Here is a 25,437-nt window from a genome sequence, read left to right as displayed (position 1 = left end):
TGGATGCCAATGTGACCTAACCAGGGCTGGGAACTGGAATAGAAGAGTGCTCATGCTTTTTCGGAAGCTTCTAAGTCCATCAGGATACCATTAGAGTGGGCATTACAAAGCTCGGACCCCTTTATTTTAAGATCAGGGTGAATAGGGTGAGATATTGTTTCAGAAAATGATTGTGGAGGTTAGATATTCTGATAATAAACATAATAACATGTATGTTTATTCTTCTAATCACCTCCTTAAAAAGTGAGTCACTTGCAGAAAATATCTGACCCACAGTCTCAAAGAAACAGATTCAGACATCACCAAAGAGGCTACTATTCCTTCCACAGATTTAGGGATGTTTCTGCACCACAGCGTGGACTGGCAACTTAAAAAGAGGGAGTTACATGCTTACAAACTGCAAAGAAGTTCAAGACACCAACTCATTATTTGCTTGCAGCTGACACGCCTAGACCTGCACGCTTGCACTTGATTTGCTGTGTTCTTCATCTTCTGGTTGTTTCTGCCAGTTGACACCCGAGCATTTGGCACCTGTGATGCTGCATTACCAAACTTTTTAACCTCTCAGTGTCGGTTTATTTAGAGCCTCCTTTGCGTAAAATTCCAAAATCAGACGTCCAACTTTTGCTTAAATTAGTTTTGCGGCAACTGCTGTTTTAGTGAAATGAATCAGGGTAAAAGTTCACATTGTATTCAGGAAGTAGAAGTGGAAGTTGACAGGAATAGGAAACCTCTTTTGATGATTTCTTTTAATCTCATCCCCTCTTCATCTGTCATCTCTGACACATTGAGTTGACCCCTTTGTCCAAAAGAAGAACGTGAGCAGCCCTCTGCAAACACTCTTCAGGGCTGCTGTGGATGTCAGGAGGTTTCCCAGCAGGCCCGGGGGTGACAGGGGGAAACCTCTGCTCAGGGAGGGAGGAAGGAGGCTGGCAGCAGCTGGTGTGCACACGTCTGCTCTGTGTGTTTTCCTGGCGCTGTTGTTGACACGATCTCTGACCGAACATCCTCTTACTGCACCCAGGTCAAGGCAGGATGTCCAAATGAGACGCTGGTTAAACAGTGCAGATGTTCACACTGCAGAACACAGCTTAAATGTCTCCCTAAGAAATGCAGGTCTACTTTTTACACACTCCTCAAGCTGTAGTGATGTATCTTGGTTATGCACGCACAAGCTCTTGTCAATATACTTCAGCTTTGGTTTTCTGCTTGCACAGGGAACTGCTCTAAAATCAATACTCTCCACTGAGCCATCAGCATATAACTCAATTAATAGTCACTTCAAATGATGCCTGACCCAACATGTCATCACTCTTAAACTGAATAAGGCTGAACACTTTCAGTCCAAGCTTTTTTCTCAACTGTATATAAATGTTTTCTGTCTTTGCATGGCAGCTAGTAGAACAGATCTCTTATCACCTGTAAATGAGGGCAGGATTCAAGCAATCCACCTTGATGCACAGGCTTTTACATAAACAGTTTGACATCAGATGTAAAAAAAAAAGTGGTAGAAAGAGCACCAGTGCACGTCTAACCCACGTGTTGATTCCCCAGTTCAGTTTAGTATTGATCGCTCCTCAGGCCTGCAGCAATCTGCCTCAGAGAGCGTGTTTCACAGCAGGAGAGTGGCTTCAGTCGCTCTGACAAAAGGAGGAGAGGAGGGAGGAGAGGAAGGGGGGGGGAAATGGAACATCTGTTCGGACAAGCGGTGACCAGCTTCTGACACGTTACTGTGATGAACGTTCGCTGGAGTCAGCAGCTGCTGGATGCTTCATTTGAGGGGCTGGAATGCTGTGAGCGTCTGAGTCTGACAGTGTGTTTTAAAGGGTCAGTCTGCAGTCTTTTTCTTGCATGTAGAGTTCAGTGTTCTTTCCAGAGGAAGCACCCCTGAGAGTACCACAGCTGCAAAATGTCTCCTGTGCTCTGGAGGGAGCTTATCAGGAATAAAAGTTAGTCTTCAGGGAGTGTAGGAGTCAGAGGTTTGTTAGCTGGAGTCACGTGGAGTATTTACAACATGAAATATTTTCAAAAATATCAAATAATGTGCTCAGGACAACTTATGAGGAGAGAGAAACCTCTGCCTGGGTCAGATCAGCCGTCACAGCATCTCCCTGACGTCACATCGGTCTGAACATCTGATCACTTCTTCCAAAGAATGTCTCTAACCTTTCATTTGCTCAGACGGTTTCCTCACATGATGGGAACTCAGGGTCTGACCTCCTCCTCCTCCTCCTGCTCTGTGAACTCCTTCAGTCTCATATCTCCTCTGGTATGTGCGTCTGTCTGTGATGGCTCGGCTCAATGAGAGCCCGTCATTGATTAACTGGAGGGGTTTTGACTTTCTGGCCTCTGCTGAGGTCGTAAACCATCCAGTTTCCATAGCAACCGCCTGCCATGGTTTTGGGCATTTCTTTGTCTTTACTTTTAGAGGCGACTCATACAGATGGTTTACTAGCGATGCCTTTGTTACCAGTGCAGGAGAGTAGAAACAGTAAAGTTTCGGTGAGAGCACAGTTGTTGTAGAGGATGTTTTCCTGCAGGATGATTGGACTGAAGTTTGTCAAAGCTGAATAAATACGTAGCTCCAGGGTGTTACAGTAATTCTCACGTTGAGGATTTGAAGGCAGTTATCCTCACTTGCTATTCCTATGTCCAGCACTCTCATCATGACATCAAAAGCTTCAAACCGCATAGTTTAGGCTTCCTCAGAGCTTTGCTGTTAAAGCGTGTACTGTACAGGATGCTGCAAATAACTCTAGGCAAATATTATAAGCCCTCATGTTGTGCTAAACTTGGCGTGAGATTTGAAAGCCTCTGTATCTGAAGGTAAGAAAAGGAGTTTCTCCATGGCAAGAGAGAGAGAAAAGAATTCTCATTCAGCTGTACAGAGGTTGAATTTATTATGATTTACCTGCTTTGATACAAATATCAGAATATTGTTGCTAAAGTTAGCTAGCTGCATTACTAAAGTGAATATATTTTGTACGGAGGCCCTAAAAGGTCAAGGTGAAGAACACTTTATTTTCTCAGGATGGTAAGATTATTTTCTGATGAACTACCACTACCATTACCCAGAAAAAGTGTCGTACCGAGATGAAAATTCTGTTTTTCTTAGTTCATTTTGCTACTTTACGGAAAACAGAAAAGTGCATAGGTTTTAATTATTTTCTAGATAACGAGAAAATTTGGCTGAAGTGAGGATATTTGGTCAAAGATGGATGCACAGTCTGATATTTATGACTGTCTTTAGTCACCCATTGGATCAACGATAAAACAATCAACAATGTCTGATGACACAGTTCATATTCACAGACAGGCCAACGGGTGATTATTGGTTGATGTATAAACGCTCACTCAGCTGATTTATCAGAGCCTCCTCTGTTTGACTATTTGTGATTCTTCATCTCATGGTGATAAGTGTACCGACGCTCTGCGTGTGCATGAACTCACTCTGTAAGTATGTGAAGCTCTCTCGCTCTGACCACCTCTGCTCCGTCTGATCTAATCTTCTGGGAAATGTACTCCAGGCTAAGCCGACACACTGGAAAGATTTAATGTGGTCTGGGGGAAAAACACAGAGATGTTATTAGAGAAATGATGGAAGATTTCAGCGAGGTTGAGCAGACTGCTAACCACTTCTCCTCTTAATGCCACAGCACCCTTGAGGGAGCGCTCGGCCTTAACGCTGTTTGTCCTGAGTGCTCCCGGAGGAGCTCACACACTGGCTCACAGCAATTATTCGCCTCTCCGCTAGTTTTAAATAAGAGTTTGATGGAGGATGTTCAAGCTTCCATTCTTGGTTCCCTTAAAGTTGGAAACACGTCCCATTCCTAATCTATAAAAATACTGTTATGCGTTCAGTCACCTGCACAGCGTCAGGAAGTGACAGAGTTGCAGGTTGAATGTTAATGGATCTATGACCCAATATTTAATGAACATCACATTTTTCTTCAAATCATCAGATTGTACTTTGCAAGGTCAGACTCTTCAGTGTGTGTATGAAAAAGAGAAATTAACCTTTTTATTGTCAGAACTCTTATTGCCCCATTAACAAATTTATATTCAAGTAAATCAAATAAGAGACTGGAAAAAAAAGAGGATAAGAAAAGTAACGAGGATTTTATCAGCTGGTTTGGGTGCAGTTAATCTTAAGTGCTGAAACCATTAGTCCATTGATTGTTTGAGTAACAGCTAATTAAGTGCCAACAAATTGATAATCAATTAATTGTCAAGGGATGAGGTCATTTATTATGTATGGAAGACAAACTCCAGCTTCTTCAACATCTAAAACTTTTGGTTTCATATCAGTTTATGTTGAAAATTGTGATTTTATTTTATAAAGAGTTCTTGTTTTTTGAAGAAGTGTCCGTTTAGAAAAAAAAAACATCTCACTTTTATCCGTATTTCTTTCAAACCCAAAGACGTATTCAAATTGCAAATTATTCAGTGCTAAAAAAACATACTCTTCAAAGGAATATCAGACTGGTCCTGTGATGTGCTAACCAATCAGAATTAAGTATCTGGCACAGCTGTGAAATAATAACATATCTTTTTTAACGATGTGAGTCTTTTGTCATATCCATGAAAGTCAGTGATGTTTTCATGTTGAACCTTCAGGTTTGAAGGTTGTCCTCATCATTTTCATTTTCTGCTGACTATTAATTCTGCTTATAGATTTTAACCTTGCCTTATCCTGTTTTTTGCATTACTGCACAAGCTCTTTAATCCACTTAGTGCCGTTTGTATCAGGGGATGGAGTCTCTCTGTCCTTGTTGGAGGATGGTGATGACCTTTGTGTGTCCTCAGTCTTTAAACAGTGCTTTATTTAAAGTATCTACACTGGTTAAAGTGATAAAAACTCGACCTGGTGAGCGATAAACCATGAACGAGCTGCTCACTGAGGATTTTTCTGGTTAACTTTGGTAGATTCAGGCTGAAGTGGAGCCGCTCTGGAGGCTGAAAGCTGCTGTTCTTGCAGAGAGCACTCTGTGTGATTAGATGGTTCGTTCCTGCTGCGTTCAGGGGAAATTGTTCTCTCTGGCAGCGGACAGGGGATCGATCTAACTGATTAACTGTGGGGATTTCACAGCACACACACACCTCCACTCACAGTGGATCTCTCGCCAATCTTTCGCCCTAACATTGCCCGTCCTCTCCTTGATGACTTCATCGTAATTATGAAAATGGCAGTGTGTCATACTTTCCTGTTGGAAAGTGAAGCAGAGCCGTTGATTGAACACATCGCCGCTGCTTTTCGCTGAGCTCAGCCTCACAGGAAACTAATCCTGAGTAACCGCTGCTTCTTGGAAGAATCCTGATGGTTTTATCCCGGGTCAGAGGGTTCTTATGAGGGAGGGGAAAAGAGGGAAGAAGAAGAGGAAAATTGTGTTTTTTAATCTTAGAGTGGTTCTGCTGTGGAGCTAATTTTTTATCTAGAGCACCACTAATGATCTGTCAATGATTGATTGGATCAGTTTGTGATTTCTCATGTTTCACCACTTTAATGTGGCTTTTTGAGTTTATCCAAGCTGATTAATGGTTGATGAGTTAGCGGACCAACAGAGAACTAGAAGGTGCCCTCTGCTCAGGCCGAGGACCCTAATTAACCACCACTGATGGTGATAATTTATGACATGCAATGTTTCCTGCTTCTTAAATATAAGAGTTTGTTTCTTTATTTTTCATAAGAGTGATAAAGTCTATAATCTTTGGTATTTAGAATATTGATTTGATTTATTAACATGTTTCAGCAAATGAGCATGATTTTGTTCCCAGGTGGAATATTTTTTACATGTGTATTTAAAGTTAGGTGAGTTTTTTTCATAACAAGCAGAAAAAGCTTCATTTGGTAGAGATTTAGAGGGTCAAACAAACTTTGGACTCATCTAGTTTTAAATTTGCACAATGTTGTCGGGGCTTTGCTCATCATGTTTGAACCCCAATCTGCTCCAACAACCTGCTCACATTATCTCTCACGTATTAACCTAAATTTATGATAATGCGCTGACAGATTATTGGTGTAACCCTTTAGACCCTTGATAAAGATTAATTTTTCTGTCTTCTCTTTATTTTGTGGTGGCTGACGTCATCATGAGCACTACATTCTTCTGAGTCAAAGTATCCTATTTACTCTGCAGTACTCCTCCCCAACTCTAGTTGGCAGTGCAGCTTCTAAGCTTATCATGTCAGTTGCTGGTCTTACTGCGACTCTGAGCGTATTAAGTTGGAGTTGGGGTTGATGAATGTTGAACAGCTGCCGATGAAAGTGCAACGATGGCGAAGAAAAGAGTTGAGACATACAAGGAGATGTAAAGAAATGTCCAGACAGCCAGCGACCAATTACGGAGCTTTGGTCTGCATCATTTTCACAAAATAAAAATAAAAAATCATTTTACTAAAGCTTTTTTTGTTTTTAATAAATTTTATTAAATTTATATTACTTCATCACTCTTATTGCTTTCCTTTGGTGCTTTTCTGTTTACATTGGCTTGTGAAGCACTTTGTTATCTTTATGTAAAATAACTATACAAATAAAGTTATCGTTATAATCATTAAGTGCAGTTACATTTATGAGGAGGTGAATGTCAGTCCACATATATACTTGAAAACTGAAATCCAAGCAACAATCTTGACTTATTTTTAGTGAAAAAAAATTCTCAGTGGACAAAGTATGAGCAACATTCACCAGAAAAATGTCTTATTCCAAGATATTAAATCATCATCAACAACAATATTTGGCTTTTCTGGTAAAGTAAAAATCTGCCAGTGGATAAAGAAAAAGGTACTTATTTAGTTGTACTTGTATTAAGACATTATTCTAAGTACATTTGTAGTCACTCAGGCATTGTTCTTGTCTTTACTACCTTAAAATGAGGCATTTTTCCAGACTTGTCAGGTGAATGTGGCTTATGCAGAGTCTAATAAGAAGATGTTCAGTAAAAATAAGAGAAACACCAAATTAGGGTTCATTTTTTAGCATTGTCTGTTTATGAAATGGATGTTCTTTTATGGAAGGACTGTTAACACATATAAAGCAGATCTATTTCAGGCTCAGTGATACCATCGCTGATTTATTGGAGTGGTAGAATAATTCAGAAAGTGTCAGAGTTTTATTGCCCTAGAATCTGTATTTCTGCCTCCCAGAACTTTGTGCGGTGACGCTCAGATTAAAAACACAGCTCAGCCTTAAACAGGAACAGAATCCAGACTTTGAAGTCAGACTCAAGCTGCAGACTTCTTCTTTTATTGAGAAATAGTTTAGCACTCAATTGCTCATAAAGTGACAAAAATAAATGTTTTATCGTCATTGCAGTTTGGAGCTAGTTTGATGGATGTGTGGAGTAATTCAGTCAAGATGTGAGCAGTTGGGTAAGACGAGAGTTTCTACAGCGAGATGCAAACAAATTGCAGAACCAGGACGCTGTGTCAGAACGTCAAAGTTAGTGAAGGCCTGGTGAAAATAATTAAAAGTTTTTTGTTCTTGCTGCTGCTCTTTTGAACATATCATGACATTAATATTATTGCTGGTCCCATGCTGCTCAAATCTGGGTTAACTGTACAGCCTCGCCCCATGTTATGGTATGGTTTTTGTTGTGATCACTCACCTCCTCTGGTGTGACCTTAAAAACCCTGTCTAGTTCTCCATCATAAACAGCAAAGCCCTCCATCCTCTTGCAAAAAAAAATCAGACTTTCCTTGTTGAGCCAAAGCAAACAGTGCTGTAAAAAAAACCTTCAATCAGGATTGTTTTCATGTCAATTGGCCAAACTTTTGGCTGTGATGTTTAATGTGTCAAAGTTTGTGGCTAACTTGTGAAGCCACAGACATATTAAGCTGTTAACAAGCAAACAACCCCTCTAAATGATCAGCAAACACTGACACTGAAGCCATAAAGGCTTTTCTCATTGATAAACTCCTCTGGTTTTAATCATTTTGAGATGAGAGTAATAAGCAGTTTGGTACCAAAACTTCAGCCATGTAATCTTTTGGTTGAATCAGTGTTTCTAATTTGTTCAGTTTATCTGAAAAAGCCAAAACTCTATTAATGAGTTGTTGTTTTTTTTGTTGAGTAACACAAACCTGAGCTGAATCCAAAGTAACCGTTTAAACGACCAATGCCACAAGGCAAATTAATGAAAGTAATAAACTGGGATTTGCAAGCCCCCTGTTCAGGCTATGAAGTGTGGTTTTAGACTCCAAAATAAAGGTCCATCTCTGTAGGATCATTTCTGTGATATTACCAGACATTGGCAGTCTTGGCCTGACAAGAAAGGTCTGTTTCTGGATTTGCCCCAAAATATGTAAAAAACAGGCCCTCGGTTAGACGCAAGAAATTCCTTCAAAGCTATTTTGACTTGAAGTAAAGAAAGACCAAACAATCTGTGTCTTTAATTCTCATCATCCAGACTTAAGGATAAAGATGTTTTGCCTCTCTTTTTAACTACAGAGACATAAGTTCTTCATTTCAGCTCTGAAATATTGACTAGAAACAGTTTATAAATACAGATCTCAATCTGAAGAAACCTCTTCAGTAAAATATTTTCAACATTTTCTCCTCACTTGTTGCAGTGGTTCTTAGTTTGACTCTAAGTCAAAACCCCTCCTGCATGTCTGCTACTTGGTTCTTCTCATATTTCCTACCTGTCTTCAGTCAACGTATCAACTGATTGTCAAAACCCTTAAAGAAACCCATGAATCTGTGAGTTTTGGAAGCATATTTCCAAATGTCAGAGACCTCCCTCCCTGCTGTTGGGAACGTGATCTCATGGGGTCCATCCTCCCTGACAGCTCAGCTGGTTAGCTCCTGTGATGACTGACTCCTGTAGACAGCCTGACCCTTTGTTGACAAGGTGTCAGAAGTGAAACCAAGACTTTACCTAGACCACCGAAGGAGACATGACATGGGTGAGCCCATACATCATATTGATTATACATAAACATGTATGATGCACCCCATCCACGCCTGGTATAAAAGTGAAACCAAAATACCCCAGTGACAGAAACTGATTTGTTGCACTGGTGGTGTATTTTTAAAACTGAGACATTCGCAAAGTGATCTTGTTGGTGGGACAGAGACATATATCACCCCTCTTTCAAGCAAAGTAAACCACACATTTAGTCCAGTAAAAAGCAAAATTAACAAAAAAAGTTGCAATGCTTTTTTAGCAGCTTAAAACCAATAAGTATAAAAATGAAAATGTTGTTCTTATATCCGTTTTACTGGCTTTATATCTGACAGAATTTCAAGGTTTGTTTTATTGTAGCATCATAAGTGTGTTGAGCAATATTTTCCCCAGACATGCCTGAAAGAGAGACTCATCTTCCAGTCTAAGCCCCTTTGGTCTAAAAAAGGACTTAGAGGTTGGAGGTGTGGTTAATTTCTCCGCTTGGTAAGAGTTTGGCTCATTAACCATCCACACCCTGCGGTCTGATGAAGACACCGTGTCTGCAGCGGTCTGCTCAGAGCGGGAGATAAGGTGGGAAAACCCCGGATGATTGGGTGGAGATGGGTGTTTGATAATAAAACACAGATGCTGTTTCCATAAACTGACAGTTAAGATAAGATTTGACAAGCTCCTGTCCTTCCTGATGTCTTCAGAGAACTTAATTTACGGAAGTCTGAACAACTTGACTCACATCCACAAAGAGAGTCTAACTATGAAACCAAAGCTCTGAGCTTCTCTCCAATTCTGAACTATATTAATGACTGTGAAGGTTACTGTCACTGGTTTGACTGGCTGCAAATCAGTTTGGTTATCTAGTTGAACATCATGCACTTTTTGAAACAGTCGTTGGGATGATTATCTGCCAATTGGTCGTTAACACACAGAGAAGATGCTGAGAAATTATTGACTGCAGACTGTATAAAACAGTATAAACCATGGATTGAATCTTTGGAGTATCACCTAAAGATGGCGATCACCATATTGAAGAACACAGACTGCAACTACCCTCTGGGTAATCTTGAGAAGGCAGAGCAGTGGAGTTGGGTTTAAAGCCTTGCCACGGGGTAGATATAATTATGCATAGCTCAGAGCCCTGATTTAAAAATGTGAACAGTTCTAATGAATAAGAGATGATTGTTTTTGTGACTAAAGCCAGTTTTGTGCCAGACTGCAAGCGTATTTAAGGGCCTGTGTCCACCAACAGCAGTTTTTTTTTTGTGCCAGCAGCAAATTTTTTCCTGTTGATCAGCTCTCATACGCTGCTACTCTCACAAAACTCCTGCAGGACAAGTTTCATGAATTAGCTTCAGTACACTTTAGTGACAAGAACAAGAACCGTTTCTGTGTAAACGCAGATATTTTTCTACATTTTTTGTTTTATTATTTTTGCATTTTTTTGCGTGAAAAATTGTTGTGTAAATGGGGCCAAAGTATGTTAAGTGTGAACTTAACGTCTAAGAGGGACGACAGTTTGTAAGAAGCACTTTGAAATTAAGGTTAGACTGTTGTCAACACAAAAAAACGCAGTTGGTGGACACAGACCCTCATTTGGCCGTCAAAATGTTCAGTTTTATTACTGGATCTGATAAGTTTCCCTAATTGTTGGCCCCAGCTTCAGGTGGAAACACAGTCTTGCACTTCTGCATTGGCTAATTTTTTTATCCCCAAAGATTGCTTTTTGTTATTGATGCTCATGTGTTGACTGTTGAACATGGGTCAGCATTTTAAATGCATTGAATTAGAAGAGCAATTTGGGACATGCAAACAAACCCTGTCTGTGTTTCTTTTACCTATATAATAAAAAGTCTAGGTTTTCTACCTCACGATTCAGTCAACACTTTAGATTCACAGTTTTCAAATGTCTGGGCTTCTGTTGTCTGTGATTCAAACTCATGGGACAGAAACACACTGTTTGATGTTGCACTATAGTGAAGAAATCAACTGAAGTTATATCAGCTCCACCTCCACAGTCTTTTGTGAGGTCCCCCTGTAGAAAAAAGAGGGTTTGTAGTTTGATTTCTTTTTGCAAAGGTTATTTTTCACTCTCACCCATGGCATCATTCTGGGTTTTTCATCTTTCCTGACGTGAAGCATATCCACTGTATCGACTCCACGCTGTGTGCGTCCATTAAACTGAATGCCATCCCTATAAACGCAGAATGAAGCACAGCAGTTTTTCTCATGCATCACTGTGCGTGTGTATGTGAGCTCTAAGACGAAAAAGACACAGATTTATGACCCCTCTCATCGCCTCCTCTTCTCTGAACATGATACATGGCCTGTTTAGAGCATCTCCATATTACACTGGGATAAATCCTCCATGTCACACAGATCCATAAATCTACACTTATTCTGCGGAGATGTATAGGCAGATGCTCCCTGAAGTGTGTCTCCTGACTGCGGGAGGATCCATCATGGTAAGTAGCTGCGTGTGGTTGTAGTAGCTGAATTGATGAGCGCTAATTGGCATCAAGAGACTGCCAGTAATGGACTTTAACGACGGCGTCTCACTGAAAGATTAAATCAGATGGATGTGTTCAACTACAGCTCGGTTATTAATGATAATGGCTTCAGCTTTGCTCACTGATCCCACAGTAGATTAGATTTATGATGGAAAAAGGTCACTTTGTCTGTGTTTACTGCTTGTTTTTCTTGAAAATGTCACATGTGACTTATTATGTAGTTAAAGGGTAGTTCATGAATTTGAAAATGTCGAGGTGGTGTTTATGTGCTAAGGTTGAAAAAGTAAAAGTTTGGAAGAAGAACAGCAGAGAAAAACACATCATTAAGAATACCTAACAATGTTTTCTTCAATCCAGAGGTTGAACTTTCTACTGCCCCCACATCTAATAACCCTCCTTTAACTTTAAAGAAGTAAAAAATACAACAGTGAACACCAGCTCATATCTCTCTGTTTGAATGACCGTGTGTTGGTGTGTGTGTGTACACAGTATGTGTGTGTTCTCTCTTTGCCGACTCATCATGTGCTCCTCCTGACATTACCACACACACTCTGGGCCCCTGGGCTGCTGAGGTGCAAGTGTCGGGCTCCCTCGGGGGGCCATGGGGGTCTCAGTCAGTGAGCGTCAGCTGCCAGCAGCAGTTTGTGCTGAGAGAGCAGAGTGAGGAGGAGGAGGAACGTCTTCCCTCATCCATCAGCCTGCAGCAGCCTCTGCACCGCTGAGGCCTGCAGGTCCAAACACAGACACATACACTCACACACACAGCAGTGCTGTGTGTGATTTACTCTCATTATACTGGGAGTGTGGAAGCTGTTACAGTTTGTTCAAGATGCACCAAAAAACCAGCGTCCAAAAGCCATAATGACAGAGAAGCTCTCCTTCTGTGAGAAACACTCCTTCTTATCCTGACTTCAAAAAATATGCTCCAGAAGTCCTGAGAGTGACAAAGTGAGATCATATCGTGCTGCTGTATCTAGAAAATGGATCTTTCAGAGGATCACAACTTTTATGTGTTAGCAAAACAGCTGTATGGCTGACCGCATTCTTACATGAAGGCATGTCAAATATTCAATCATCTAAAAGCTGACACTGCTCCAAACTTGATGCTCAGCAGAATGAAAACATGCCCTGTAAGTGTTTGGAAACCCCTGTCTGTAGGAAAGTCAATAACACAGAAATAAACCAGCAACGTTATGTTAGCTAAGATAGGCTCAGTATTTGTGGTTTATACCCTCTCCTCTAAAACAAGAGCTAAACCATCAGCAGGTGTTGTCGTGCTTCTATCTAAATACCCAGGTACACATTACAGGATTTTCCAAACCTTCACACATTTAGAGAGCACACACTTGATGATAACAAAAGACAGATCGCACAAGATCTTTCTCTTCTGATCTTACAGTGTGTGGTGTACACTCTGGAGGACACCACACACTGACCCATTCATCAGCAGATTATCAGCTTCTTCACGCTCAATATTCCAAATCTCATTTAGTAAAATGTGACTTTTGTGTAAACAAACATGACGAACAAACAGGAAAAAGCAATGATGGTTGTTTTTGGACTCAAAAACTTCGAAAAAAAAAAAAAAAAGGAAGAAAGGAAAAATGATTATGGAAAAAATTGCAGAGATTGCGGGGATTTGGGCTGTATGAATAACAATGCGAGTTGGTGGTGAGTAAAGTCGTCACAAGTATTACAGATAGATTTCATACTTCCTCTTTGGTCAGTCAGCTGAGTCAGCTCGCGTTTTGATTGGCTTTGCTCTGGTACATGTGGCATTACATGCTGTACCTGCTTGGCTCCCCTCGGAGCGCCCCACACACTACAGGATTCTTAGTTGCAAATATTAAACATGTTCACTATCCACGATCTCTCAATCAGAGGCGTACTGAGCAGCTCAGAAAGGACAAAATCACGCTTGATCCACCCCACACCACAGGAAAATCACACATGATGTCATTTGCAGACATCTGACGATCAGGCCTTTGCTCGCTCTGATCATGAGGGGGAGATCAGGCCAAAAATCAGCCTGATTATCCTGTGCTGTGTACCCGCCTTGAGCAGAATGAAGACAAGCTTGCATCATTATGTTTATCATGACTTGATCATATTAGTGATCAACAACTCCAGGGAGGATGATATTACCCCCTTTTGCTCGCCATAAAGTCTTATCTTTGTATAACGTCGCATGAGTTCACATTCCTCTCAGTTTGAGTTAAAAACCTTTGTCATCACTGGATTCCCTCCAAAGAGAAACATTTTTGTGTGACAGAACTGCTGAGTAAAAATGACACCGTGTGCCACAGAGCCGCCAAAATCCCCTCCAGATCTGCGAGTGAGAGAAGAGTTTGTCATGACAGATACAGGGCGCTTGCAGCTATGCTCTTTAAAGCAGCGCTCTCATTGGAAGTGACTGAATTGATCTCCGTCGGGGAGATCATGTTGGTGCACGTCTGAGCGCTGTGAGTCAGGGAGGCGGAGGGAGGAGAGCTTCGCTGGCAGGGAGCAGAGGAAACAGGAGCTAGGTGAGGGAGTCAGATGACTGCTGAAGACACGGCGGTGGAGCTGACGTGGCTGCTCTGTAGACCGCGGTATTAACGTCCTAATGAAGGCTTTCAAATGTCCTATTCAGCATCTTTTTGTTTTCCCCTTTCATGACCAGACGGATGGTTCCAGATATCTTCAGGAACAATTTCAGCTGTGGAAAAAAAACGACCAAAATTATGTTGAGAATGATGGTGTCGTGACCACCAAGGAAAACGCTGATGGAAATTTGAAAAACTGGTCTCCTAAATCCACACGGAGATACTGATGGTGAAACTGAAATACTAATGCAAATAAGCACAGTGCTGCATTTGGACAGCTGACGCAGGCATGTGGCCTTTATTGTACACATGTAAAGTATCAATTTAACTGTTATTTAGCACCACCGCTGCTGCAGTCAGCAAAGACAGGCTGATGAAGTGTGCAGAGCCACTGCTGCGAGCACTGTCTGAAATCACTTTCACCTCATGTATGTTGCAATTTTCCCATCAGTGTGATCTCTGTTTGCTTAACAGGAGAAACAAAAATTAAGAAAATTTAAACAAGGATCAGATGGATGCACATCGCAAACATTTTGTGCAATGAGAGTTTGATAGGAGGGCTAGATAAAAACATATCAGCCCTCATCACACTCTTCTTTCTATTTTTCACCCCTCAGTCGTGTCCTTGCCTGCAGGTTGAGATTAAATCAGATGGTTTCCTCTCAAGCTGTCACACAGTGTCTCCAAAATAAAAGCATGCCGGGGTGTGATGCACACAATCACGGCCTGTTGTGTAATGGAGAAGTTTCCATATATACCTTAGTCATCGTGCTCTCCGCTGACGACAGACAGATGATCTTATCTCCACTCAGAACGGAAGAGCTGTCCCTCGTAATTGTGGCAGGACAATGGTTCCATATTGAGAAAGCAATAAACATGAGGCTGCTTATCTGCTAGCTGGCTCATGGCTCATGAAGGGCTGAATCAGTAATGAGCTTTATGTGCTCTGACATTTCAAAATGCTATGATAAGTGGACGTGACTGATAGCACTGTAGAGGCAGAGTGTTTGTTGGGTCTTGGCTGTGTTATTGAACATGGGCTGGATCTGTGTGAGGATCAACACTGTCACTTTAAGAATAATTATTTAAGAGTATGAAACTTAGGTAAAAATCTGTCTTCTCCTCACACTGCTGACCCCTCAAACCCACAACCAAGGTAGATCAAATCTTCAAATGATCTCACGGACTGATGTGCTTTTACTTTTATTAGCAATAAGAAAAACACAGTTACCTGAACGACGTGGATTCAGAGGAAATGAAACTACAAATCTGTACAACTCCTTATTTTCAACCCCTGCTGTGTGAAAGATGTGTGGAGTTACTCTGACTCTGCATCCATCTAGGGAAGATATTTTGCAGCATATTTTGTCAGTATTACCCGGCTGACTGTACAGAGAGGAATATCGACACTCCTGTGGGGCTCCTGTATAGCCTACCAGTCTGGGTCATGTGCTCCTCAGGTGAATGGCCTGGGCTCGAATCCAGCCTGTGGCACCTTTCCCACATGTCCCTCCAGGCTCCCACCCTGTTTCCTGCTCCATCCACTGTCCTGCTGTCTCCAACTAATTAGAAAAAAAAGAGAGAAATGTTACGACAAGTAAAAAATACGGACTTAAGAAACTTATCAAGGACATTACAGTCGAAAACATTTTGAAATGAGATTCATTGAACCTGTTGAGTTCAGGGAAGCTTAAATGAAATATAATGAGATGTATTTTGATGAGAAATGTGACCAACTCACACACAGTGTGAAGTTTATCCAATCAGTTGGCTGCTAGCAGCTGATTGAGAGTTTATATTTCGTAGTAGCTTTGAGTGAAGTAGTAGACTTGATACTTTTCATACCTGGAGGTTGAAATTTTGACTATTTCTCACAAACCACTGCTTTTTGACACAAGCATAATTTTGAGTTCAGAAACATAAGTTAAAGAAAAAAGAATAATTAAAAACCTCTAGTTTGGACTTTGTTTTTTCTTCAAACACCTGAAAAGAAAAATCTTTTTAGCACTTTATGTTTTAAATAATCTGTTGTTAGAGATGCAGCCTGCAGTTGAAGCCAGAAAACACACTGTTTGGAAGACATAAGGAAATTCCAGCTGCGTAAACAAAAACCCTAAACCAAAAATACTCTAATTCTCTTTGTTTGGAGTGAGAGTGAAGTAGATGCATTAAATTAACCAGTATTCTAACTTTTTAGATTGTACTGTGTTGCCTCCTTAGAGTGGCTGCCTGTCATCTTATTCGGTTCATTAAATCTCAGCTGGTTTTAAGATTAGAGATAAGAGATGTTCCAATTTTCTTCTGTTTTAAAAGAAGATTTTGATTTGTGCTAATTGACTAAACCAAATGTCAGAACAAAAAAACACAAGAAAAAAAGTCAAGTTTGAGCACAGTGTCTGTAAGGTGACAAAAACCAGCGGGTAATTTGATGCCAAACTGGTGCTTCTGAATGTAACTAACACCAGCGGAGCTAGCACCACCACGACCCAGTCCTCCTCAAAGGTTTAAGTCTAAAGCTGTGCTGGTTTTTATTAATGTGTGAGTGTTTGATTTTGATAAACAGGGTAGTTTATCAACTTTATCACAATAGGAAGTGAAGCATCATGTTGTAATGAGAAGAAATGAGAAAGTGATCATCAGCCTGTCTGTGTTAGGAGTGTGGGCTGAACTGAACTGAGCGTGTACCTGAACGGCTTTCATGACTTCCTGCCTCGGCTGTCAACTTCATCATTCTGACTCCACTATCATAAAACCCTCTGCAGACAAAGTCTGTCATCACTTTGTTTACTGTGCAGATTAAATACTTACCAAAACAGCGTTTTGGAGCATCTTATCTCTTTAATTGGATGTGTTTCCTGTGGAGGCAGGATGTTGGGGTGAGGCACATCTGATAGCTCGTCTGTGTAAACCTGTGGGATTTCATTTAGCAGGAGAACACAGGCTTTTTTGATGTTGGGGCATTTTACTGATTAAATTTTTATCACCACACATCAGATGAAGCTTCCTGCTTTCTAGTAAGAAAATATCTTGATCTAGATCCTGAAATGCAAATGTGTGAAAATCATGAATATCTTATTTAATGAAAGTAAAACATCTTTAATCCACACTGCACTCTTCCTGATCCCTGCTCATCAGCTCTGGGTGTTATTTCATCACTCTTTCATGCTGAGATGAGACTCAGTGCCCTCTGCTTTGTGTTGTGGTGATTGTTCTGATGATATAGTGAACACACTGTTGTCTGACTCAGCACAGCCTCCGTGTGTTTATGCCTGTTGATGACTTTGCACTGCTTTCACCCCTGCTGCTGTCATGCTGTCAGACAAATTTTAACGCCATTCTTCAACTTAATTACCTCTCTGTTGGTTGTTTTGATGCTGCTCTGTGACTCTGGATGCTATAAAGAGGAACAGAAAACTGTTTCACTGGTCTTTATGAGGGAATCATTTGATGTTTCTGAGACAAAAACTGATTTTTAAAGAGTTAAAAGAAAAATGAACCTTCACTTTATGCTGTCTTTGTTCTAAGCTGTTCTACCTTCTATCAAACTCATCTAACACAAATAATCTTTGTGGTTTTCCTCCAGGCTGTATGCTCTGTTTTGGCCAATCCGCCTTCTTCCGCTTCAACCACCCTGAGGAAGCGCTCAGGATGAAGAGCATGATGCCCCAGGGAGGAAGAGTCTCCACCGGGGACTTCAGATTATGTGCAGGTACTGTACCATAATGCACTCAGTGTGAGTGTGAATTCAGCCCGTTTCCCTCTGCAGTGAAAACTCAAACATCATGTTAGGGTTTTCCACACACCTGGTTCCAGTGTGAATAAAAACACACTGACCTTTTGTCCCATGAATAATAAAACCCAGAGTATTCCCCTCCTGTGGCTCCAGTCACAGCTCAGCCTGTGTGGATGAATGAGCGAGATTGTTGCAGTGCTGAGTGGACGGGAGGTGAGGTGGAGCAGCAGAGCAGAGTGTTTTACAGGTGGATGTTTGCACAGCAGTAAATCTTTTGCATTCTTGCTTTTTTATTGCCCAGCAAGGGTGGAGAGGCACAATGAAGACCCCACTAACTAAAGTAGTACATTAAATGTGGAGAAATACAATACTGCACCAATGTAGAGCTCAACAATTTAATTTCCTTGGAGGATTTTTTTTAGAATATAGATTATTTTCTTGTGTTTTCTAGTCATTGGATTTCCTTAACACTGCTGTAAGCTGTAAGTTCTGGGATCCCACTAACAGAAGATCTCCGTTAGTTTTTAAGTCTCTACAGTTTGACAAAAGAAATATTTAGTGAAATAGAAGAATTGCATGGGACATTGTAATGGGAAATGCATGGGAACGTCTGGACTTTATTTGCATGAGTTGGGTTGATAGATATAGATAGGGATGGGTACCGAATAAGGTACTTTTATAAGTATTGACTGAGTCAAAAATTCCGGGTACTGATTCATTAAAATGAAAGGTACCATGTTAAGGTACGCAAACGCATCCTTGTGACTACGAAGGAGTGGAGGAGTAGGCAATTTTCCATGCTGGACATGAACACAACATTGCAAGGTTATAAATTGAAGAATAAGTATTTTAACTTGAAAAGAATTTAGATTTTTTATTAAACAAATTGATATTTTTTACCACATTAACACACAAAAGTACCAAAAATTGGTACCGTTGAGTACGGATACCAATTGCCAGGTACCGGTGCCATTTGTACCATATTGTTTCAAATGTGAAAGTTACCCATCCCTAGATATAGATAACCCTCAGCCACTTAGATTAAAACATTAGAGAGTTATTACAAGGATGCGTGAAGGTTTTTTTTTTCTTTTTCTTTCTTTCTCTTTTTTTTTTTTTTACTAAAACGCAAGATAACAGAGCGTAACGTATAAGTACTTGTGCTCTATTCTTGAAGATATTTTCTAAAAGTCACATTTAAAGTTCCTAAAAAGACAAAATGCTTGGTTAAAACCATAGACTGTATAAAACATGGACGTAGTCTCGCTGACGTCACTCATCTGTTTCTGATACAGAAACTGAAGCACATTGGCTACAGCGGCCATATTGGTAGTAGCAATAAATTACAGCATTACAGCAGCAAACAAGAAAGTGTATGGTTCAAACGTTACAGTAAAAACATATCAAATAGAATAATGTAATAAATGCAACCTAGAAAAAAAATACAGGACTATTTAACCACAAGATAAGTGCAAAGAACCAGAGCCAAAGTAGGGAAGGAGTCACAAAACAGCTAATGAACATTAAACCAAAAACAGAATCACACTTGAACGTAGAAACCATAAATCTACATCTGATTCTAATCATAGAAAGAGGAACTATGTTTAGGAAAAACTCATTCCATGCACACTTTGATTTGAAAGTCTCCCCCATGTCCCATGCATTTACATGGAGGAGGTGGGCTATATGACACATACTGCAGCCAGACAGTAGAGGGAGCTCCAGATGTTCTGGCTTCACTTATAAGAAGTTGTTTTGTTGTCCATCTGTTACACAGTGTGGATGATTACAATGAAAATAATCAAACCTCAAACTTAGCCAGTTTTGATTAGTTCATTAAGTTATTTTTGTCTTTTTACAAGTTATTACCCTGACAAGATTTCAGGAAGGGGAACATGCCACCTCAGACCACCCCTTTTGACCCACCCTGGCCTGAATGGTTAAATTTCATGGCAGCCACATAAAGTAGGAGCATACAGTCCCTTTATTCCTGTTTACAGCTCAATAACACACTCTTGTTGTCGGCAGCGGCAGCCTTTAAAATGCAGCACCCGTTGAACCCTGCAGCCTGAAAGGAGCCCAGCTGGGACCCGGTGCTGGAGTTCACACCATGCATGTTTTATGAGCATCTCATTCCTCCGCGTCTCCAGGCAAAGTTTTCAGCTGCTTGCGTACGTGTGTGTGTGTGAGTGTGTGTGTTCTCTTAGTAACCACACTACTGTAAGTGTAGCTCTCCTTGGCTGGCTCTGGGACCATGAATGTGTCATAGCATCTTGTTATTTCCCTCCCCTCTCTGTTGACTCTGCCCGCCTGCCCGCTGCTCAGGGATAAGTTTAGCACACTGGCTCACTGGCTGCCATGCACTTCCTGATCCAGTAATGAAAGCTTTCCGTTGTTTAGAAACGTACCATTTTCCTCAATTATGCATTCCTGGGTTGGATTCAAATGAAACCTCATTATACCACTCCCAGGATAATTAGTGCATATCTGGCATATCAGCTCGGAAACACTTTAAGTTACGCTTGTTGTGTGTTTATGTATTCAAGGTGCAAAGCCATCATGGAGAACAAACCCAGCTGATCTGACTCCCTTTCTCAGGATGCATTCTTATAATTGTAAAGGGTATCATTTATTAAGCATATAATGGCTGACATCTCCTGAAATTTGGTTTTATGATTATTTTCTATGAGGGTGGAAAACTTTGCCACTCCATTAAATTGGCTGAGCATGGGGTTACATTTATTTAGTCAGAATCTATCCCACAAAACTCAGATTACAGGATGCTAATAAAGGATCAGTTAATCCTACCTGACACTGGAGGAGAGCTCCCAGACACAAAACATGATTAGTCTGTGCTCATGTCTTGTCCATCTTACAGTAATTTTTTATGGCCAAAGTCTCATCCTTTTCTCATATTGATGCTCATATTTGCCCATGTAGCTCAAAGAGAAGCATCAATATTAATCACGGTCTGTTTTAAAAGCAGCCAAAAATTCCCTGTGACAATATTTTAAAACTAAAGTCTGGATTATTGGAACGGTTCTTCTTAAACAGGATCACAACACTGAATCAGAGAAGTTGTGCCGGGAGTTGCCAGTAAAGTGTCCACTTTTTTATTTTGTCATTATCAAGTTTTGTCATTTTGTAAAGTAACATTCTTTGGTTTTCAAACATTACTAAGAAAAAAGAAGCCCTAGGTAATAGTGATGAGCTCTGGTGAATATATTAGGAATATCCCTAAGAATAGTCAGAAAGTAACAGTGCTACTGTATCTTTGAGATGCTGGTCACATCCACCTATCTGTTGTTCAGTTCTGGCGTTCTTCACCGGGTCAGTGGCGGTCCACTGACCAGCTGTCTTTAGCCAGCCGTCTGTCAGCTCCTTCCCCTTCACCGATTGGTCATTTTCTCTCTGTCTCGTCCCGACCAGCAGGCAGCTTTGAGGCTCCGAGCTGCTAACTGAAAGCGGTCGCTGGCTGGAGTTACAGTATCTTTTTCAGAGACTATTTATAAAGATCCAGTTCCATTCTGCTGTCTGCCACCTCTGCACCCTCTCTCCCTCCCTCTGTGGGTTTCCCCTCCTGGTCCTGTCCTGCACCCACCAACCCACTGTCCTCCTCTGTGCTCAGTGAAAGGCCTTTATCTGCCTGTGATTTGGCTGCTCTATCAGTCACTGGCTGCTTGACAGTCTGTAAAAAGCAGAGCTGAATGCAGGGCTGAATGTTTGGGGTGCAGTTGTTGGTTATTGTGGTTGCAGTGTGGCACCACCACATGTCGAGTCTCTGACGTTCAAATGTTATTTATTATTATGCCATGAAAACAAGTCTCCATCAGTGAAATATGACCAGACAGTTATGAGCAAACAGAAAATCTTTGAGCCATTTTAAAACATCAGCACATCTTAATTTGCCCTTTATTTTCATTTCTGAACCAGAAAACAAATAGCTTTTCCATCCCTGAGGAAGAGCTCTTTTCCTTTTAATATTAGATCACTGATCATCCCACAACAAATTTAAAGCTCTCAGACTTCTCTTTCTTTTTCTCTGTAACACAAAACTTTTAAATATTTGTTTTGTTAAGCAGTGCCAATAAAAAAAGACATTGCCTGTGTTTACTTTTTTTTCCTCTTAAACATCTAGCAGGACTTTGACGTGTAATGAAGTATTTCACATTGCAGTATCGCTAACAAGTGTCTGAAAACCTAATCTGCAATATGTTTCTGATTGTGTCAGTAATGGGTTTGTTAATGCAAGGCTTGATTAGGCTTTTTGCAGTAAAGTTGCAATTAGCATAATAAAATTTGGTGCAGCTTCAGCTGGCATTGTTTGTCTGCAAGGACTGACGATTACAGCCAATTTAAATTGACTTATAAATTGCTTTTTGTAAATGATCACAATTACAAAAAGCTGCTGTGACAGTTGTCTGCATCTATTGTAATGAAAGTCAGACTGTTAAAGTCCCTAAATTCTGCTAATGTCACAAAAATGTCAGATTTAAGTACGAAACATTTCCAATTTATTACACTTTGCCCCCCAAGTCTCACTTGAAACTGGAAAAATATTCATCAAAGAGACAATAACAATGACAGACCATAAAATCAGCAGTTGTGACTCCCTAAAACAATGCTGTAAATCTCAGAGTGGTTCTCATCACCCAGGAAAGGAAGAGCTGTGTCAAGGTAGACAGGACGAAGGAAACTGTTCGTTTTTCCTTTCAAAGTAAGGTACTGTTTTATTGTCGAGTTTTGGATTCTTGAGACTGACATCGTCAAAGTGTAGAAGTTACGATGCATCATCTGCCTTTTGGTTATTTATTGGGATTTGAAGTATAAGGGACAAATATTGGGGTACGAGTGTTACGCTTTAACTGATTGAACAAAACAATACTTTTATTTTGAAAGTGACAACCGGAAAAGCCTTGTAACATTCGAGTAACTCGACACGAGCGGGGCTGTAAGCAGCCTCAGCGGTGCCTAGCACCCCAACCCCCGGCTGAAACATCACCTCTCCGGCGGTGAATCTCCATATCTCCCTCGGTGTGTGTGGAGGCTGACACGGCAGGGCTCCGTCACACCCGGTCAGTACCCGGTGCCTGGAGGATGTAAGTCCCGTTGTGTGTCACATAGCAGGTGAAACTGACCGGGTCGCAGTTTTATTCCTTCATGTGAGTAACCGTACTGCTTGACGCCTAAGCTTTGGGCAAGAGACGTTACCGGTCAGTCGCAAAACTCCATTCAAAAACTGCTGGTTTAATCCCCATCTCCTTTTTCTGAGGACGAATTAAATGCAGGACATTAACAAACACTTGACGCTATTAATCGAAGTCCATTATCTCATTCGGCAACAGTTCGATCGATTTATAATACGAGGGTTATTTTGAATAACACATTTTTTTATCGGGGGGCGCAGTTTCACTGTGAGTCTTGAGATGACAGGATATTGAGAGAATGACAGATGGACAAAGCGTATGTCCAAGCAACAGCAGCTTATTGACGCTTGAATTGATGCCGTATTATAGAGGTCCACACATGTAACAATATGCATGATGTCATATCGCATAAGGTACTCAGATTTTCTTTACAGCTCGGTCAACACTAAATTGACAGATCTGTGTATGAAGTTTGGCACAGTGTAACTGTGGCTAGGGGATGGTCTGTATTCCATGACATCATTGTATGGGGCTTTCTCCTAGCAAACGGTAGCTTTTATTTTTTTCACCCCACCCCCTCAATTTTGACTCTGCACATCAAACCGGTGGTGTGTGTGTGTGTGTGTGTGTGTGTGTGTGTGTGTGTGTGTGTGTGTGTGTGTGTGTGTGTGTGTGTGAGACATGGTGTGTGACATTGACTCTCAGGTGGTGCTGTACGATTGCATGTCTCATTGTGACAGGCTGCAGACTTGCATGCACGGTCCAAGACTGACTTGTGGTCAGGCTGTCATGAAAGCAGAGTCTTTCCAGAGGAGCAGGCAGGAAGCTGCTCCCTTCTCTGTTGAACGAGCTAATGCATTATTTGTGAAGCTTCTATATTTTAGTGCAGTTTTGCTATTGGGACATCTCTCTCTGACATCATCCCACAGTCATTTTTTATGACCCCTAATGTTATTACATCACTGTTGGACATGGCAGCCCCATTCCTCTGTTGTCTTCAATTACCTCTCTGTGTTTGCAGTAATGGCTCCTCCTTGTTTCCATTCACACTGAAACAAAATCCATTTATTAAGCAAGGGATGATGCATATCCTGTGAACACCAAAAGCCAATTCTTACCCTGAATATTTATTCATCACCTGATGTGGTTTTTCTGCCTTGTCATCGTCAGAGTCTGACCTTTTCTCTTTCACTTACCAGCCCTTAAACACTGCTGTACCCTGTACCCTGTACCCTGTACCCTTTTCTGTTTGGTGTTTATTTCATGCGCTGTCTTCAATTCTGCAGTTTTTTTCTTTCTTCTATATCTTTAACCTGCACTTTCTTTGCTCTTGTCATTTCTATTGTAGCCCTCTCACCCTTAGAAATAGGTTGTCCAATGAACCAGAGTGTATTCTGTGCATTGATAGTGTAACGTTGAGTTCTCCAGAGAAATAACAAACTGCGTTATGACCACAGAGTCAAGCACTTAACACAGCAGTGTTACAAACAGATTTAATTCAGTATTAATAACACCTGATCTGTGCTCCGATCCTGCCTCCAGGCCATGAGGGTGACTCTCCCACGTGGCGCAGTGTTTCGGTTGTAATAATCTACTATGCTGCTGACATTAGAGTGAGACGGTCAGGATTAGATTACCAGGCCTGTGTCCTCTGTTGCTTTCGGGCCACACAGTAATTGGGTTATGTAGGCACATTTTCTCCTGATCCCTATCCAAAGCGTAGGCCTGTCTGTCTCCCTGTTCATCTCCTCGGCTGTGTCCTCCCTCCTTTCCTCACCACTAATCTTTTCTTTGCTCCCTTTCTTGCTGTGCTTCTATGCAAAGATAGAAAACAGGAAGTGGATGATTGCATAAAAAAAGCATGAATGGACAGTTGTAGGAAATATGTGAAATTCTCCAGAGACTCAAAGACTTGGGTGTTTTCAGACTTATGTTTCATAAGATGCTTCACAGGCTGACAACCTCAGATGTTTCCTGTGATGAAACATAACCTCGCAATTCCAGGAGAAAATATCTGCTGTCATAAAGCCAACATTTGTCTAATTTATTTACTGTCCATTTAACATCTTTGTTTACACATTTGTTGTGTTTTCTCTTTTCACATTTTAGGTATTACAACTCAAAAAATGTTTAGTTTTAACAAGAAAAGGGGAAAACAACAAGCAAACAATTCAGTGATGCACTGTGTGCTGGCTGTAGAAGCTTAACACTCTCTGAAACTGTGAGGCTGTTTATGTAAACTTTAATTTTCTCAATTTTCCTCTCTATAGAGAACAGCAAAGTAAAAAAGAGAAAAAAAAAACATTTGAAGAGCCAACAAGAGGACACAGTTTTTGGAAAAAAGAAGCAAATATGAAAAGATATTTGAAATGCATGAAGCTTTACAAGGAGTGTTATAAAATGTTTGGTATCCTTGTTGTCTAAATTACAATTTTTTCGTATTAGTTTACAGAATGCCACAAAATGGCACTAGCCTTTGGTCCTCCTTGGAAGTTTATCTCTGCATGTCTGTGCTGGATATGTTTTCTACATCAATCAACCGACAATCAGTGTCATGCTACAAGA

At 40.8% G+C, this 25,437-nt stretch overlaps 1 protein-coding gene across 16 annotated transcripts in view; it reads left to right on the top strand.

Moving 5' to 3' along the window:
• The window catches only part of phldb1b (pleckstrin homology-like domain, family B, member 1b), a 119,172-nt gene that overhangs the window by 35,357 nt on the left and 58,378 nt on the right, over window positions 1-25,437 (top strand). For 13 of the 16 annotated variants that reach the window (XM_074679077.1, XM_074679076.1, XM_074679073.1 and 10 more), the window contains one exon: window positions 17,576-17,701. In XM_074679077.1, coding sequence (XP_074535178.1) covers window positions 17,576-17,701 — 126 coding nt within the window. Of the gene's footprint in view, window positions 1-17,575; window positions 17,702-22,676; window positions 22,888-25,437 lie in introns of those variants that run through there. The other 3 variants (XM_074679083.1, XM_074679081.1, XM_074679084.1) reach the window with 3 other exon arrangements.

Source organism: Halichoeres trimaculatus, unplaced genomic scaffold (assembly GCF_033239565.1).
Source record: "Halichoeres trimaculatus isolate MK-OKI-2021-1 unplaced genomic scaffold, fHalTri1.1 fHalTri1_scaffold_9, whole genome shotgun sequence".
In the NCBI taxonomy this organism is placed as follows: domain Eukaryota; kingdom Metazoa; phylum Chordata; class Actinopteri; order Labriformes; family Labridae; genus Halichoeres; species Halichoeres trimaculatus.
This window is presented reverse-complemented; position numbering and strand designations above follow the sequence as displayed.